The sequence below is a fragment of the Oryctolagus cuniculus genome, chromosome 5, assembly GCF_051225735.1.
Source record: "Oryctolagus cuniculus isolate XC-2025 breed Fujian yellow rabbit chromosome 5, ASM5122573v1, whole genome shotgun sequence".
NCBI lineage: Eukaryota > Metazoa > Chordata > Mammalia > Lagomorpha > Leporidae > Oryctolagus > Oryctolagus cuniculus.
The window spans coordinates 62,324,416-62,342,986 of NC_142871.1; the positions used below are offsets into that span (position 1 = coordinate 62,324,416).

At 44.1% G+C, this 18,571-nt stretch overlaps 1 protein-coding gene across 8 annotated transcripts in view; it reads right to left on the reverse strand.

Annotated features, from left to right (window-relative positions):
• ARMC2 (armadillo repeat containing 2) overlaps positions 1 to 18,571 on the reverse strand; it is a 142,667-nt gene that overhangs the window by 57,676 nt on the left and 66,420 nt on the right. For all 8 annotated transcript variants that reach the window (XM_089333842.1, XM_089333843.1, XM_070073721.2 and 5 more), the window contains 2 exons: positions 11,272 to 11,417; positions 4,161 to 4,260 (listed from right to left, as the gene is read on the reverse strand). In XM_089333842.1, coding sequence (XP_089189968.1) covers positions 4,161 to 4,260; positions 11,272 to 11,417 — 246 coding nt within the window. The remainder of the gene's footprint in view (positions 1 to 4,160; positions 4,261 to 11,271; positions 11,418 to 18,571) is intronic.

Here is an 18,571-nt window from a genome sequence, read left to right on the forward strand (position 1 = left end):
GGGGCATAGTGGGTGAATCCACCACCTGCAGTGCCGGCATCCCACAGGGCTCCGGTTCTAGTCCTGGCTGCTCCACTTCTGATCCAGCTCTCTGCTATGGCCTGGGAAAGCAGTAGAGGACAGCCCAAGTCCTTGGGCCCCTGCACCCATGTAGGGGACCCGGAGGAAGCTCCTGGCTCCTGGCTTAGGACTGGCACAACTCTGGCCATTGCGGCCAACTGGGGAGTGAACCAGTGGATGGAAGACCTCTCTCTCTGCCTCTCCTTCTCTCTCTCTGTAATTCTTTCAAATAGAAATAAATCTTAAAAAAAAAAAAAAAATCGGGAGGGGCGAGAACTTGCTCTGCTTCTGATCCAGCTCCCTGCTAATGGCCTGGGAAAAGCAGCAGAAGACGGCCCAAGTCCTTGGGCCTCTACCATCCATGTGGGAGAACTAGATGAAGCTCCTGGTGCCTGGTTTCAGCCTGGCTTAGCCCCAGGTATTGCATCCAGTTGGGGAGTGAACCAGTGGATGGAAGATCTCTGTCTCAATATATGTCTCTCCCTCTCTCTCTCTAACGCGGACTTTCAAATAAATAAATATATATAAAAAAAATCAGGAATAGAAATGTCTAAGTTTTTCATCAAGTTAATTAATTTGTTTAAACATTACAGTTCTGAGAACATATTGTACCAATATCTAAATTAATACTTAATGTTTAACAGACACTTAAATGAACAGCATGTTGTAAATAATTTATTAGATTCATGAAATTCATTCTTAATGTGGAAAGTTCTTGTGCCTTAACATCTTCAGGAGTATGTAATTTACAGAAAATACAAAATATATAGGAATAGGTATTTGTGATCTAAATCCCCAGAATCAAATATTCAAAGTGCATATCTGTAAATCAGCTTTATTAAAAAGAAATAGATAAAACCTTACTAACTCTTCAAGCAAGATTTTAGCCTTGAAAATGTAATAATGATTTGAGCACAGACATTTCCCTATCATTTCTATAACTAAAAACAGACTACTAACCTTTTAATAAATACCTAATATAGTGCAAAATCTGCCAAGTTTAGTCATTCTCAGCAGAAGTAACTGGCTGGGTAAAATAAGTTCAGTGCTATGTTTGATGGCAAATAAGGATTATGTTTGCAGGTGGTCTTTGTGTGGCTAACATAAACAAACACAAACCTTTAGCTTTAATTCTTGCTATATACATAAATTATTTGGTTTCAAACTGGTGAAACATACTATGTGATTTTGAAAATTTATCGCATTTGAAATGAATAAATACTGTATTCATATACAAAATGTTTCACTGACGAGTTGATGGCATGTTAATTTCTTATAAGGTTGAACACAAGTAGTGTTAAATGGATATTTAAAATTTATAATAAATTCAGTATATGTACTGTTATAATCTCATTAATAAGCCATCTGTGAGTTCTACTTTTTTAAAAACTATATATATTTTTATATACACAGACAATGCCATAGCTGAGAAAGAACTTCTAAGACCAATCCCATTCACAAAAAAATTTAAATAGATTGGAATAAATTTAACCAAGGATGTCAAAGATCTCTACAATGAAAATTACAAAACATTAAAGAAAGAAATACAAGAAGACATTAAAAAGTGGAAAAATCTTCCATGTTTATGGATTGGAATAATCAATATAATCCAAATGTCCATAATACTGAAAGCAATTATAGATTCATTGCAATACTAATCAAAATTACCAACAACATTCTTCTAAGATCTAGAAGAAAATGATACTAAAATTCATATGGAAATACAAGAGACTGCAAATAGCTAAAACAATCAAACAAAAACAAAGCTGGAGGCATTACAATACCATCTCTCAAGATACACTACAGGGCAATTATAATCAAAACAGCCTGGTACTGGCACAGAAACAGATGTATAAACCAATGGAACAGAATAGAAACTCCAGAAATCCATGCATCTACAACCAACTTATTTTTGACAGAGGAGCTAAAATCAATCCTTAGAAAAAAGACAGCCTCTTCAACAAATGGTGCTGGGAAAACTGGATTTCCACATGCAGAAGTATGAAACAAGACCCCTAACTTGGGGGCCGGTGCTGTGACATAGCAGGTAAAGCCACTGCCTACAGTGCTGGCATACCATATGGATGCTGGTTTGAGACCCAGCACCAGCGTGGAAGACCTGAAAGAAGCTCCTGGCTCCTGGATTCAGATCAGCCCAGCTCCAGCCATTGCAGCCATTTGGGGAGTAAGCCAGTGGATGGAAGATATCTCTCTGCCTCTGCCTCTGCCTCTCTGTAACTCTGTCTTTCAAATAAATAAATAAATCTTAAAAATATAAAAGGACCTCTACCCTACACTTTACACAAAAATCCACTCAAAATGGATCAGAGACCTGAATCTATGAGATGATATCATCACATTACTAGAGAACATTGGAGAAACCCTACAAGACACTGGTATAGGGAAAGACTTCTTGGAAAAAATCCCAGAAGCATAGGCGATCAAAGCCAAAATTAACAAGTGGGATTACATCAAACTGAGGTGCTTCTGTACTCAGCAAAGTGAAGAGGCAAGGGACAGAATGGGAGAAAATATTTGCAAACCATGCAACTGATAAAGGATTAATTTCCACAATCTATTAAGAGCTCGAGAAACTCAACAACAACAAAACAAACAACCCAGTTAAGAAATGGGCAAAGGACCTGAACAGACATTTTTTAAGACTGGAAATTCAAATGGTCAACACATGAAAAAATGCTCAGGATCACTGGCCATCAGAGAAATGCAAATCAAAACCACAATGAGGTTTCACTTCACTCCTGTTAGAATGATTTTCACACAGAAATCAACAAACAAATGCTGGCGAGGATGTGGGGAAAACGGTGCCCTAACCCGCTGTTGGTGGAATGTAAACTGGTGCAGCCACTGTGGAAGACGGTATGGAGATACCTCAGAAAGCTGAATATAGACCTACCATGTGATCCAGCCACCCCACTTCTGGGAATTTATCCAAGGGAAATGAAATCAACATATGAAAGAACGATCTATACCCCCATATTCATTTCAGTTCTATTTACAATAGCTAATATATGGAATCAACTGTTTAAAGAAATTATGGTATATATACACTATGGAATATATAAAAAAATGAAATCCTATCATCTGCAACAAAATGGATACAACTGGGAACCACTATATTTAGTGAAATAAGCCAGTCACAAAAAAGACAAATACCATATGGTCTCTCTGATCTGTGGTAACAATTAGAGTACTTAAAATGTAATCTATAGGAGTGAAACTGACACCTTGAGATGCAATGATTTTAAACAGACCTTGTCTTGACTGTTGACGAACAATGCTTTCCTTGTTTGTTTGTTTTTGTTCTTTTTTCTTCATACTATTCAGTGAACTCTCTACTTAGTGTAGGGTTAATCTTATGAGCATAAAATTAACTGAAAATAAGTCTTCATGAAAAATAAGAATGGGAAAGGAAGCGGGAGGAGGAAGAAGGGTGGGAGTATAGGTGGGAGGGAGGAGGGGGAAGAATCACCATGTTCCCAGATTTGTATACATTAAATGCATGAAGTTTGTATTCCTTAAATAAAATTTTTAAAAGTTGACTATAAAAATAAAATAAAATACATATAAAGACAAAAAAACTATATACATTTTCCCCCAACTCATTAAAGCTAAATTATTTCATTTGAATACTTCACCTAGAAATTTCATCTTCTAAGGACAGCAAGACCAAAGAATTACAGATTTCCAGGGCTATGAGAACTTTTAAACACATCGAGGGTACAGTTAGAACAAGCTGAAATTTATGCCAGAAATCCCTGTGGTTTATGTTAAAAGTCATATGTCCAGGCCCAGACCCACTTAGCTGACTCAGACGGAACAACGCTGCTGAAGTCCACCTTCCTTCTTCCTAACTCAAAGTCCTCCTGGGACATCAGCAGCCCAGTGAGGACGTTTCTGCCTCAAACTACTCCCTCCTCAACCCTTCTAGGTAACTCACTGCCTACTGGGAAGCCCAGGAGACAGCTTACAGGAACTCCTTGCAGAAATCCAGGCACTCAAAACACAGTCACGCAACACGGCCTTACATGAACATACCAGTGCAAAACCACGCTGAAGCAGGACATGCATGAAGAACTGACCTGCTGCTTCTGGTATTTGTCTATCAGATTCAAAAACAAAGCATAACATCTGGAACAGCTGGCCAAGGCTGCACAGCAGTCACGGTAGGAGGTGAGCTTGCTGCAGAATGGCAAATGGGGAAAGAGAAATCAGCATTTTTCTATGGAATGTAGGCATACATAGTGTCATTTTGAAATGCAGACCTTCAAAGAGTTGCCTAGTTCATGATAAGAAACCTAGAGATAACTCCACACACCGCCCAGACAACCTGCAAGGAGGCCTGATCTCTGCTCTGGACACAGGGGACCAGAACCCTGGAGCCTGTGACACGTATGTGGTGTGACCTTACCCCATACTTGTGATTCAGAAAGCGCAAGGTAAGAAATTTTCAGAGTCCTGTTGGATGCCAGTGACTCCCCTGGGACCCCATTAGAAGCCAGTGTAAACCTGCTCTAATATACAAGGTTGGTGGTGCAACACTAAACTCAGTCAAAATAGACCTGAAGGCAAAAATCCCTGCAAATAGCCTCAACGTTTCTAAAGCAAGCAAACCAACAAATAAAACCCACAAGGCAATACTGACAAACCCACACCAAACTGGGAGATGTTCATGAATTTCCTATTAATTTATAGGTTAGTAGGTAAGTATCAATATTTTTAAGTAAGTCTAGGTAAATTTTCAGATCATTGGTTTCTCATAGGCCGTATTTTCTGGTCAGACTGTGTTTTAATTGGAAACCAACTTCAAAAATACATTTTCAGGGGCAGGTTTTGTAGCACAACAGGTTAAGCTACCTCTTGGAATTTTGGCATTCCATACTGGAGTGCCTGGGATCAAGTCCTGCCTCCGCTTCCAATCCAGCTTCCTGTTAATGCACATCTAGGGAAGCAGAAGGTGACAGCTCAAGTGTTTGGATCCCTGCCACCCATGTGGGAGACTCAAACTCAGAGGAGTTCTAGGCTCCTGGCTTAGGTCTGGCCCATCCCTGGCTGTTGTAGGCATTTGGGGGAGTGAATCAGTGTCCTCAATAGCACATGAAGATGACAATAGCAGTACTTATTTTTAAAAATCTGTTGTATACTGTCTTTTGCAACAAAAATGGATGCAACTAGAAACTTACTGAAATAAGCCAGTTCCAAAAAGACAGATCCATATGTTTTCCCTGATCTGAAGTAACTAATAGAGCATCTAAAATGTAATGAATTGGAATGAAATGGACATTTGGAGATTTGATGATTGCTTACAGCCCTTGTCTTTTCTGTTGAGGAACAGTTTTTTTTTTTCCTTCACTTTTACTTAGTGCAGGGTTAACTTTACCATCATTAAGTAAACTGAAAGTAGGTCTTTGTAAAAAATAAGAGTGGGAATGGGAGAGGGAAGAGGAAGAAGGGTTGGAGCATCTGTGGGAGGGAAGGTAGATTGGGAAGTATCGTTATATTCCTAAATCTGTATATATGAAATATATGAAACTTGCATAACTTAAATAAAAGTTTTTTTAAAAAAGCTGTTGTGAAGATTAAATGAATTAGTTTATTGTCTGGCTTGTCGTCAGCACTATAAAATATTTGTTAATTATGTAACATAAATAAAAGGGAACACAATTAAAGATAACAGATTAAAGCACAATAATAATATTTAGAACTTCATACTGTTTGAAAATTTAACAAATAAAAATATAACTTGCAGACAGAGATCCAAGTTGAAATAAGAAATATGAGTCGATGACAGAGAGCTGTCTGTGTTTATATCATTGCTATGTTTTCAAAATGATAAAACCTTGCTCGAAGACTTAGTGCGGCTTTATCTTTATTTTTAAGAAGTTGATTTATGGATAAATACTTGAATATTTGACTCTGGGTAGATGTAAATACATAAATATTAAAGAAATTAAATAAATAGCCAATAAGATTCACACATAAATACACCAGGATACGAACAGCTTTTTTTTTTTTTTTTTTTGACAGGCAGAGTGGACAGTGAGAGAGAGAGACAGAGAGAAAGGTCTTCCTTTGCCGTTGGTTCACCCTCCAATGGCTGCCGCGGCCGGCGCGCTGCGGCCGGCACACCGCACTGATCTGATGGCAGGAGCCAGGAGCCAGGTGCTTTTCCTGGTCTCCCATGGGGTGCAGGGCCCAAGCACCTGGGCCATCCTCCACTGCACTCCCTGGCCACAGCAGAGAGCTGGCCTGGAAGAGGGGCAACCGGGACAGAATCCGGCGCCCCGACCGGGACTAGAACCTGGTGTGCCGGTGCCGCTAGGCGGAGGATTAGCCTAGTGAGCCGCAGCGCCAGCCTCGAACAGCTTTTGAGCAAGTTCTACAAACTTTCCAAAAAACAGGTAAGTTTAATTTTCACAAATTCCTTTAGAAAAGAGAAAAAAAATTGAATACTTCCCAACTCACTTTAAATTGTTGGTTTGAACTTGCCACAGAAACAGACAATGACAATATAAGAAAGGACAAGCACAGGTCAGTCTAACTCATGACCATAGATGAAAAATCCTAGACAAAATATTAGTTAACCAAAGTCAGCAATATATGAGGAATCTTTTAAAAGTTCTTGGAGGGAAGCAGCCCACACAGCAGACTCATAGGATGACAATAACTTTAAGTAACACTCTGATCTCAGAATCAGCCCTTAAGGCCACCTGCTTCTGGCTGAAAAGCCCATCAGAGCATTTCAGGCATGGAAAGCCAAGACACTGTGGCAAAAATTGCTCTACATGAAGAATCTCTGTGAGTGAGACACAAGCAAAAGAAGTGGCCATCAAAGAAGGGAGGAGAGAACTTCCACTTTGCTGATGGCCTTGTCTAAATACTGATGGAGTTTGTGGATTCAAAAGGCTTCCATAGCCTAAGCAGCTCATGTCAAGAGCCTCAGATGATCACTGACCTCATATATAGGAGTGTTACTTGTTAAATTAACAATAGGAGTCACTGTGCACTTACTTCCCATGCAGGACCTCTGTCCTCAATGAGTTGTGTTATGGGAGTTAACTGTAAAACTATTTCTGAAATAGTTTCGTGTGTGTGTGTGCGTGTGTGTGCAAATTGTTGAAATTTTTACTTGTATAGACTTGGTCTTCCGTGTACAAAGTTAATTGAAAATGAATCTTAATTGAGAATGGGTCTGGCAAGGGGAGAGGGAGGAGGAGGAGGGGTGGGAGTGTGGATGGGGAGAGGGTATTGTGGGAAGAATCACTATATTCCTGAAGTTTTACTTATGAAATTCATATTTCTTTAAAAAATGTCATGGAAAATGTATATTATTTTTAGAAGATTTATTTATTTACTTGAAGACTTATTTATTTATTTATTTGAAAGAGTTACACAGAGAGAGAAGGAGAGGCAAACAGAGAGAGGTCTTCCATCTGCTGGTTCACTCCCCAATGGCCACAGTGGCTAGAACTGCACCCATCCGATGCCAGGAGCCAGGAGCTTCTTCCAGGTCTCCTACATGGGTGCAGGGACTATTAGGGGCTATCTTGTACCATCTTCTACGCTTTCCCAGGCCATAGCAGAGAGCTGGATTGGAAGAGGAACAGCTGGGACTCAAACTGGTGCCCATATGGGATGCCAGCACTACAGGCGGTGGCTTTATCTGCTATGCCACAGTGCCGGCCTCAAAATGCACATTATTAAAACAAGCTATGCTTGGATCTCAAAAAATTTTTGCACTAAACTAATCTTTTAATTCTATTTCCACAAAGTTTTTGACATATTCTTTTATAATGGTTTAATATGAGAAAAATCTATGACTATCATTTACTACATTAGTAGATTAAAGAAAAAAATCCATATAATCAATAGAGGTTCAGGAGAGGCATCGAGAAAACTTGACATCTGCTAATAGGAAAAAAATCCTTCTTCACCGTTTAGTGCAGGGATGGGAAACATTCAGGCCTGGCCTGTATAAGGCCCACAAAATCATCTGGACTGGCCCTGCCAAGGCACCTGTAGGCGGGACTCGAAATTCAATAAATCTCTAGCAGGCTTATTTTTAAGTCGGCAATTCTGTATGGCCTGAGAATGATGTTACAATTATCCAGATGTTTCTGGGCAGCAAATCGGTTCCCCACCCCTGTAAGAAAGCCTTCAACAAACATTATTTTCAACTGGTGAGACCATAACAATAATTCCTTCAAAGTCAGGAGAATGGCAGCAGACCCAACACACTCCCAGCTTTGTATGCTAACAAAGATGGGGAAATGGCAGGGGAGGTGGGGTTCAGGAATTGCTGGAAGGGGGGTGCAGTAATTATTTCTAATTGCAGACAATTTGCAGCGAAAATCCAAGAGAATGTATAAGCAAACTTGGATCCAGTGTTGTAGTGCAATCAGTTAAGCCAACTGCCTGCAACATATTAGAGAACTGGTTCAAGTCCCAGCTGCTCTGTTCCAATCCTGCTCCTGCTAATATACCTGGGAAAGCAACAAAAGATGGCCCAAGAACTTAGGCCCAAGCCACCCTTGTAGGAGACTCAGAGCAGGTTCTGGACTCCTAGCTTGGGCCCAGGCCATTGTGTCCATTTGGACAGTGAACCAGCAGACAGAGATCTCCTTCCATCTGTCTCTCTCCTTCTCTCCTTGTCATTCTACCTTTCAAATACATAAAATCTTTAAAAAGGCAAACTCTTCAACAGAACATCAAGATTCCTGGGTATCCGATTAGCAAGCAAACATAGATAATCTTCACATACATCAGCAACAACCTATGAGAAAATAATTTTCTAAAAATTCTATTCATAATCACAGCAAGTACCATGAAAGACCAGTCCAGCAAAAGATGTGCAAGACCTTTACGGAGAAAATTATATTGGCTAAAATATATATATAAATATATATATAATATATATAAAATATATATAATATATATAATATAAAATTTATTGAAGGACATAAAAGAAGATTTCATACATGTCTATGGATGAAAGACTCATTATTATATAGATGCCAATTCACACCAACCCCAATTCCTCTGTCTGCTCTACAGAGTTCCATTAAAAGCCCTCACATCCTAATCCTGGATCTTAAGCTGATTCCTCCCTTCCTAAGGAAGAGAGCAGAACATGATGAATCTGTAGTGTGAGGGAGATAGAAAAAAGGAAGGGATCTGTCATGGATCAGGACTTTGATCCATCACGGGGAAAGCAGTGTGGTCCGAGCGTAGAGCTGACCGGGATGGAAGGCCCACAGTCAGACTTACAGGTGTCGGGGAAACTTAGGTGTGGCTGACAAGGTCAGCGAGAAAAGGACGGTGTATTCAATAACAGGTGCCCCGACGACCGAGTGTCCCCAAGGAAAAAAGTATATGGGACTCTGACATGCCACTCAACTCTTCATGGTTTTACAGCGCTTCAGAGCGAGAGTGGGTAAGTACCCAGAGCAAAGCTTGGGAACATGGGATGTGGGAAGAGCAAATCTGGACTCATACCCTCACAGGGGCTCAGCTACCAATTCTGTCTTCATGAAGTTTTGGATTTCTTTAAACAACTACAACTTTGTAGCTCAAGAAAGGTCCAGGGGGCTGGTGTTGTGGCACCGTGGGCTAAACCACTGCTTGCTATGATGGCATCCATATGAGAGCACCTGGCTTTTCCGCTTCTGATTCAGTTCCCCGCTAATGCACTTGGGAAAGCAGCAGATAACGGCCCCAGTACTTTGGGTCCCTGCCACCAGGTGGGAGACCCTGATGGAGTTTCTGACTCCTGGCTTTGGACTGGCCCAGCCCTGCCTATTGCAGTCATCTGGAGAGTGAACCAGAGGATAGAAGATCTCACTCTCTGTCTCTCCCTCTTTCTGTCTTGCTGTTCCTTTCAAATTAATTAATTAAAGGGGGGGGGCGGTGCTGTGGTGTAGCAGGTGAGGCCACTGTCTGCAATGCTGGCATCCCATAAGGGCACTGGTTCGAGACCCAGCTGTTCTACTTCTGATCCAGCTCTCTGCTGTGGCCTGGGAAGGGAGTGGAGGATGGCCCAAGTGCTTGGGCCCTGCACCCATGTGGGAGACCCAGAAGAACTCCAGGCTCCTGGCTTGGATTGGCTCAGCTCCAGCTGTTGCAGCAATATGGGGAGTGAACCAGTGGATGGAAGACCTCTCTTTGTCTCTGCCTCTGTCTCTCTGTAATTCTTCCTTTTAAACAAATAAATAAATCTTTTTTTTTTAAAAGGGGGGGCCAGTTCTCTTGAGAAGGGTAACTATGAAAAATTTAAAGACGGTTCTGAAATTTAATTTAATTTAATTCTGAAATTTAATCCCACTGCTTTGAGGGAACCTGGATTCTAATAACCAACACTTCCACACTAACAAAAGTCTAAACATTACTGATAAGCGGCTGAAATAAAACCACCTTCTGTCACAAACGAAGTCAGAGCAGGCTTCCTAATCAGGGATTCCCTGTTGAGCTACAACTCAATGACATTTCCAAGTGTACTGGAAAGCTGTCGTGTTTGTTGCGCCGTTCTGCATCTCCAATTAGTGGAGGGGAAGTTGCACATAAACAAACAGAAGCACGAGGCGAGCTTACAACTCGCGGGAGCGCTAAAGTGGCCTAGTGGTCGGTGAGTTCAGAGTCTCACCACAGTCACACAGGAAAGAGCATCAGCCGAAATAATTTGTTTCAATCTTAGGCCAGTCGATTTATCATTCCTGCTAGGTGAAGAAAAAGCAAAAATGGGCTGGCGCTGTGGCACAGTGGGTTAACGCCCTGGCCTGAAGCGCTGGCATCCCATATGGGCACCGGTTCGAGGCCCGGCTGCTCCACTTCCCATCCAGCTCTCTGCTATGGCCTGGGAAAGCAGTAGAAGATGGCCCAAGTCCTTGGGCCCCTGCACCCTTGTGGGAGACCTGGTGGAAGCTCCTGGCTCCTGGCTTTGGATCAGCCCAGCTCCGGCCATTGCTGCCATCTGGGGAGTGCACCAGCAGATGGAAGACCTCTCTCTCTCTCTCTGCCTCTCCTCTCTCTGTGTAACTCTGATTTTCAAATAAATAAATAAAATCTTTTAAAAAAAAGAAAAATCAAAAACATTTTAAATGAAGGATTCCTTGTCAGTCACACACACAGATATTCACAACTCCAAATCTAAGCCTGAGCATTTTTCTAAGGCTGCGTCTCCTCCCTTGGCCTACCTACCTGAATATTCTGGCGACGTTGGTGCAGACGTCCTTGTCACCCATGCACAGTTCCATGACTGTGCAGAGCTGGGGCAGGGCGCTGATCCCCAGGAGCTTGGTTCTTGCCAGTGGTGAATCCACCAGGTTCCTCAGTGTCGCTGTCACCTAGGGTCAAAGCATGGGTGGTTTTTTGAAACGCAAAGACAGAGCCAACACTGTGCAGTACCCCACAGTGCATCCCACAGCTTTTGTTACATCACCAGCCAGACCACGTCTTGTCGTGCATCTCTCAGCAGAGGCTGTGGGCCTAGGCACAGGCAGCGTGAAATAAAGACAAAGCCAGCGTGACTTGGCTCAAAGGTAGATTAGAGCATTAGCGTGCACAAGCAATTCGTTTATCACAAACCTAGGGGGAAACCAATTAATGTCTGGATTTGTTAATGGTGGCTAAGACCTTCAGTTGACCTTGAATGAGCCACACAGGTTAGAATTTTCCCATTCTATCTTCTTCTAAGAAGCATCAAGTAATGATGTGGCCAAGAAATGCTTAAGGCTGTTAGTCTCAGGGCCAGCATTCTGGCATGGCTGGTAAAGCCGTCACCTGTGATGCAAGCATCCCATAGGGGCCCCCGTTTGTGTCCCGATCCAGCTCCCTACTAATAGTCTGGGAAAAGCAGCAGTGGGCGGCCCAAGTGCTTGGGCCCTGCCACCCATGTGGGAGACCCAGAAGAAGCTCCTAGATCCTGGCCACTGGCTTTGGCCTGGCCCAGTCCTGGCTGTTGTGGGCACTTGGGGAGTGAGCCAGCAGATACAAGATCTCTCTCTCTCTCTGTAACTGACTTTCAAATAAATCTTAAAAACAAACAAATAAATAAAAACACTTAGTCTCATTCTCTTCCAAGAGCAAAGTACTCAGATCTTGCAAATCTGTCTTACTGTGAAAACAAATTTCAGGAAACTTTCCTACTTTAGCCTTTGTCTAAGAGTCAAAAAGAGCGCAATTTAGTAAGCTCATAACACGAATGTGGCTGGTATTGGATAATTCTGAGACGCCGTGGGATGGCACCGGCAGCTCAGCCCCTCAGCTCACTAGCCAGGGGAGGTAGGCAGCCTCCTTGGGCACAGCCTCACCACCACTAGAGTGGAGGCGGTGCTAGCAGTTCTGTGGTTGTGAGGACTCACCGCCCTGAGTGTGTGAATGGCACTGAGACAGGGGGTTCACAGCTCCCAGCGAGTCTCTGCCTTCACAGAGGAACTTCTAGGGAGTGACAGTCGAGGATAGGGAAGCAAAACCCAACCTCCTTCCCACTCACACAGCCGGGCGGGGGTTGGGAGGGAGAGGATCCCTCATCTTCTCACCTGTGAAAAAAGGGCATTGCCCTCCCTGCCCACAGTCAGGGCAGTTGTGTGCATCAAAGGGAAAATCTGTAGCCAGGCTTCTGTATCCCAGGAGACATTATGTAAACCTACAGCATCACTATAGCCATAGTCAATAAACATTTTAAAACAATGACTAAGATGACACGTATCTTGGATTAGCCTTCCCTTGTAAAAACAATGAACAAGATGCTGCAAGTGAAAATACAGAGAAGACTTTGACGTGTTTCCAAATAAATGTGTACCCGTCATCTGTAGTCAATTCGGTGAGAAGCAATTCTGCAAATTCTTCCCCGCAGACGCCAGCGTGCCAGACACTGAGGGGGAAGACAGCTCCTTCCACTGCTGCATCTACAAGGTCGACTTCGAAGCTAAGTGAAGACTCACCAGCTGTTCTAGCAATTCCAGGCCACTGCCACAGGGAGGTGGGAAACCCTGGCTCTGCCTGCTCTTCCCCTTCCCGGAGAGGCCAGGCATTACTCAGGCCAACGCAAGACTTGCCAACTTCTCTCCATGGATGCCAAACCACACAGAAGCCAGAGGGCCTCCCGGCCCGAGCCTCGGCCCGGGTAACCATGGAGCACTCATCGCCAGCACTGCGTGCACCAAAGCTTCCCTTCCCTGGTGCCCGGGGCTTCAAGGCTTCCTGCTCCCCTGATCAACCTCCAGCAAGGGACAGCGGCCGCAGAAGGAGTCACAGTTTACTAGAGGCTTCTCTAACTCCAACCTCACTTTTGGCTCCCCTGCAACCCCTTTGTTCACCTCATTAGAGAAAGTTAGGACGGGGCCAGCACTGTGGCACAGCGGGTAAAGCCACCACCTGCAATGCTGGCATCCCATATGGGTGCCAGTTCAAGTCTCGGCTGCTCCTCTTCTGATCAAGCTCTCTGCTGTGGCCTGGGAAAGCAGTAGAAGATGGCCCAAGTGCTTGGGCCCCTGCACCCACGTGGGAGACCCAGAAGAAGCACCTGGCTCCTGGCTTCAGATCGGCACAGCTCCGGCCATTGTGGCCAATTGGGGAGTGAACCAGCGGATGGAAGACCTCTCTCTCTCTGCCTCTCTCTCTCTGTAACCTGTCTTTCAAATAAACAAATAAATATTTACCCCCCACAAAAAAAAAATAAGAAGAAGAAAAAAGAAAAGAAAAAGGACAGTGCAAGGTTCTTCTGTGCCAAATACTTGACTTTTATTGAATGGGCCAAATCAGGAGTGGAGGCAGACACTCCCACATGATCTGTTGTCTGATTTAAGTCCCCATTTACTGCCTGTGTCCCCTTGTATGAGGTGTGCACAACTGAGTAAGATGGGACACCTTGAAAATTAGATTTGCTGGCGCTGGTAGAAGTCGCTTGTGTGACACATACCACATACTAATACACAAAATATGTGATACTGCCACCAACCCTAAGTCCCAGACTCTTGCCTCTCTATTTCCTGTCACCTGAAGTCCTGCTGGCTCTCTGTCTACTGCTCCTTGGCTGAGATCCAGTTCCCTGCTTCCTGTCTACAAGTGATCTGGTCCCGGCCAACTGCTCAGAGGTCATCTCCGCCTGCCCCCACCTGTCTGCACCTCGGGGCCAGGTGCAGTTGGCCCCAGGACTTCAGGGAGGGTGTGTGCTTTCCCTGTCATTCACCATGTGATCGAGGTCCTGGGCTGAGCACCTGACTCAGAGGGCATTTGCTGATGAAAGGAATGATTGGATGAAGAGCCACGAAGGACAGACTGGGTGTGACCAGAAAGGGCAGGACGCTGTCTCTGTGGTACCTAGGTTTTGAGATGACTTTAAGGGATCAGGGAGGGAGGTTGGCAATAATGGATAATAGGAGGATTCTGGGTCCATCTCATTCACAACAGCAACAGCGGCTCATGACTGCTGCTCCTTCCCTTGCACTTCTAAACTCCACCCTTTGCTTTCCAGGATGGCATGGTCACAGGTTCTGCCTGTTCCCTCTACCACTGGGGCTGGCTCAGGTGTAGCCCTGAAGTGGGGGTCCCTGCACAGTCTCTCCCCTGCCAGGTTGCTCCCTGCTACCACGGGAAGCATTTCCATGCCCAGCCTTCCTGTCCAAAGCCCTCCTTGGACTTCCCAGGGCCTAGTGGGCAGCTCTTCCCTCCCCTTCAGTCCTCTCCATCCCTCAGGGCTCCCATCCTGGCCCTCCTCTCCCTGCTACAGGCCAGCATTCAGAGTACACACCCCAGGACGTCACCAGTGCACACCTCTGAACAGACCATGGTCTCCTGGCTGCTCAGAACATCCCCTCCACCCCACTCCAACACCTTTCTTCCCTGTGAAAACTCTTCAGTGGTGAGTCCCCTGCCTCCGCCTCTGTGCTGACAAACCAGCCTGTTCACACCCTGCACAGCACCCCCCACCAGACCAGAAGCACCAGTCTCACATGCTTCTCCCCTGCTGGGAGCCACAAACCATTTCTTATTGCTCTTTGCACTCTGGGGACAGAGACAGTGGCGCTAAGAAGCTCATCGGTGTTCAGCTGCTGGCAGGTTGTCTGGGCACAGGAAGCACGGCAGGACGAGGGGCAAGGGAGGGGGAAGAAGAGCAGGTGGGGCAGGGAGAAGGGAAAGGCAAGTCTTCCCTCTAGGAAGCCCCTGGTGTCCCACAAATTCCTCTAAGTTGGGTGGTGAAAATACCATCTGAAGTGTTGAAGTGATCATATGGATAGGATTAAGTGTCTGGTAATAACGACAGATAGAATTAAAAGGAGTGAATGCTCCAACAGAGGAAGCAGTCCATACAGCAGACTCATAGAATGACAACTGCTTTAAGTAGCGCTCTTACCTCCAAATCAGCCTTTAAGGCATTCTGATCTGGCTGTAAAGCCCATGAGAACATTTCAGGCATAGAAAGCCAAGACACTGTGGCAAAAAATGTTCTACAGGAAGGACATCAGTGGGTGAGACCCCAGTGGAAAGAAATGGTCATTAAAGGAGGATGTACTTTTCTTTGAAGGGAGGAGAGAATTTCCACTTTGCTTATGGCCTTGTCTAAATACTGATGGAGTTTGTGGATTCAAAAATAGCCTAGGCAGCTCATGTCAAGAGCCTCGGGTGATCACTGACCTCATACATAAGAGTGTTAATTGTTAAATTAACAACAGGAGTCACTGTGCACTAACTTCCCATGCAGGACCTCTGTCCTCGAAGAGTTGTATTATAATTATGTCTAAGTGCTTGCAAAAGATGTATTATTCTTGGGTGCTTCTTTAAAGTTAACTAAGTTAAAAAATAAAGTTAATTAAGTTTCAAAAAAAAAGGAAGTGAAATTAATTTCAAGATGCAATTGGCCGGCGCCGCGGCTCACTAGGCTAATCCTCCGCCTAGCGGCGCCGGCACACCGGGTTCTAGTCCCGGTTGGGGCGCCGGATTCTGTCCCGGTTGCCCCTCTTCCAGGCCAGCTCTCTGCTGTGGCCCGGGAGTGCAGTGGAGGGTGGCCCAAGTGCTTGGGCCCTGCACCCCATGGGAGACCAGGAAAAGCACCTGGCTCCTGGCTCCTGCCATCGGATCAGCGCAGTGCGCCGGCCGCAGCGCACCGGCCATGGCGGCCATTGGAGGGTGAACCAACGGCAAAAGGAAGACCTTTCTCTCTGTCTCTCTCTCTCACTGTCCACTCTGCCTGTCAAAAAAAAAAAAAAAAAAAGATGCAATGACTTTGAACAGCTCTTGTCTTGACTGTTGAGGAACAGGGTTTTGTTTTGTTTTTGTTTTTTTGTGCACATTGTTGAACTCTTAGTATAGAGTTGGTCTTCTGTGTATAAAGTTAATTAAAAATGGAGAATGGGACTGGAAATGGGAGAGGGAGGAGGAGGAGCAGTGGGATTGTGGGTCCCACAGAGAGCAGATATGGTGGGAAGAATCACTATATTCCTAAGTTGTACTTATGAAATGCATAAACTTTGTATTCCTTAAATAAAAGGTTTCTTTGGGGAAAAGAAAAAAGTACCTAGAAAATAAAACAAAACCAAAACCAAAAAAGAAGCCCCTGGCAAGAAAGTGTAGGGGATAAGCAGAGACCTGGGTACAGCAGAGCTGAAAAGCCTGGGGCTGAAGACCAGGAAGAGATGGGCAGGCAGAGACAGCTACAGAGGGTGCCACTCATCTATGAGCCACCAACCTCCCTGGGGGTCGGGGTGCTCCAGCTTTTCTAGGGACATGTTGTAGGCGGTGGGAGAAGACGCCAGCTACATGGTGTGGTCACAGTGAAGGCAAGATTATCGTCAACCCACTTCACTCGGAACCTTACTCCAGCTTCTGAGCTCACTGTATATACACGAAAATTCAACCCCAAAGACGAGCTCTTGGTTGAACAGAGTGAGTGGGACAGTTGCAGAAATCATGAATGAATCCTATGTTCTCTTTTCCAGCCTATGTCCGAAGCAGGAGTTAGAGAATCCAAGTTCAAGCTTGGTAAAAATCTATCCACATCTCTCTTAAATTCCTATTGTGATTTATGTTTTTCTGAACTCCTTAAATATACATTTTCCTTTTTTATTGTATATAATAATCTTTGAAGCCATCTCAAATCATATACATGTGTATATATAAAGTATGAGTTAAATAAACACAGATACTTGTTTGGCTCCTAAAAGCCTTAATGGAGCAATTCCCAACCTCTTAGGTGTCATTTTTACCAAGAAATGGCAAACTAGAGAGCATACATCCCGGTTCTTACTTCTCCCATTGCCTAATCTGCAGCCCTGTGGGACTGAGAGGCAGAGACAGAAGGCTCCACTGGTGGGAAGAAAAATGAAGTGGTAACGGAATTGACAATCCACAGAGAGGATTAATCAACATGTCCATGTCCTTGATAATTAGCAGGTACTAGAGCATGTCTGGGGAAAGGCCATCTAAATTTTTGGTTGATATCAAGGAAGAATATTCCACTGTGGTCTAGCTCAGGAATCTGCTGGCAGGTGCCTAGCTGCCCCCAATAGCCGCCCAGAGTTCCCTGCTTCCCAGACAGCTTCTTCTCTCTGAACTCCTTGGCCCAAGAGGAACCACCCTCCGTCAGGGAAAATGCCCTCAGGTAAGATGGCAGAGTTGCCTGTCTCACGGAAATTGTTGGGCCTCAAAGTTCTATTGGGCAGTCAACATTGGGAGACTCATTTTAAAGGGAAAGATTATACTCAGAAGAGATTGGATCACTTATAAAGGCTCAAACAGTATTTTTTTAAAGATTTATTTATTTATTTGAGAGGCAGAGTTACAGATAAAGAGAGACAGAGAGGTCTTCCATCTACTAGCTCACTCCCCAAATGGCTGTAAGAGCCAGAGCTGGACCAATCTGAAGCCAGGAGCCAGGAGCTTCTTCCGGGTCTCCCATGTGGGTGCAGGGGCCCAGATGCTTGGTCATCTTCCACTGCTTTCCCAGATCATTAGCAAAGAGCTAGATCAAATGTGGAGTAGCCGGGACTTGAACTGGCACCCATAAGGATGCTGGTGTTGCAGGTCAAGGCTTAACCTACTATGCCACAGTGCTGGCCCTTAAACAGTATTTTAATACAGGGAAACTTGAACTCAAAACATTCAGCACATATTTTTTTCGAGTTGATGATAGATACCTAACTGTATATTTCAAATTCTGTTTGCAACTGCAGGTTACCCAAAATGTTGGGACCAAAAGTGTTTTGGATTTTACTTTTTTTATTTCATATTTTTTATTTTGGATTTTGGAATATCTGCAGATACATAATAAGACATCTTGGGGGATAGAATCCAAGTCTAAAATAGAGTTCATTTATGTTTCATATAGACCTTACACACATAGCCTAGAAGTAATTTTATAAAGTATTTTAAACAATTTTGCACATGGAACAAAATTTCATGGTATGGAATTTTCCACTTGTGATGTCCTGTCAGTGCTCAGAAAGTTTCACATTTGGGATTTTCAGTGTAGGGATGCTCAACCTGTATTGATGAACTAACT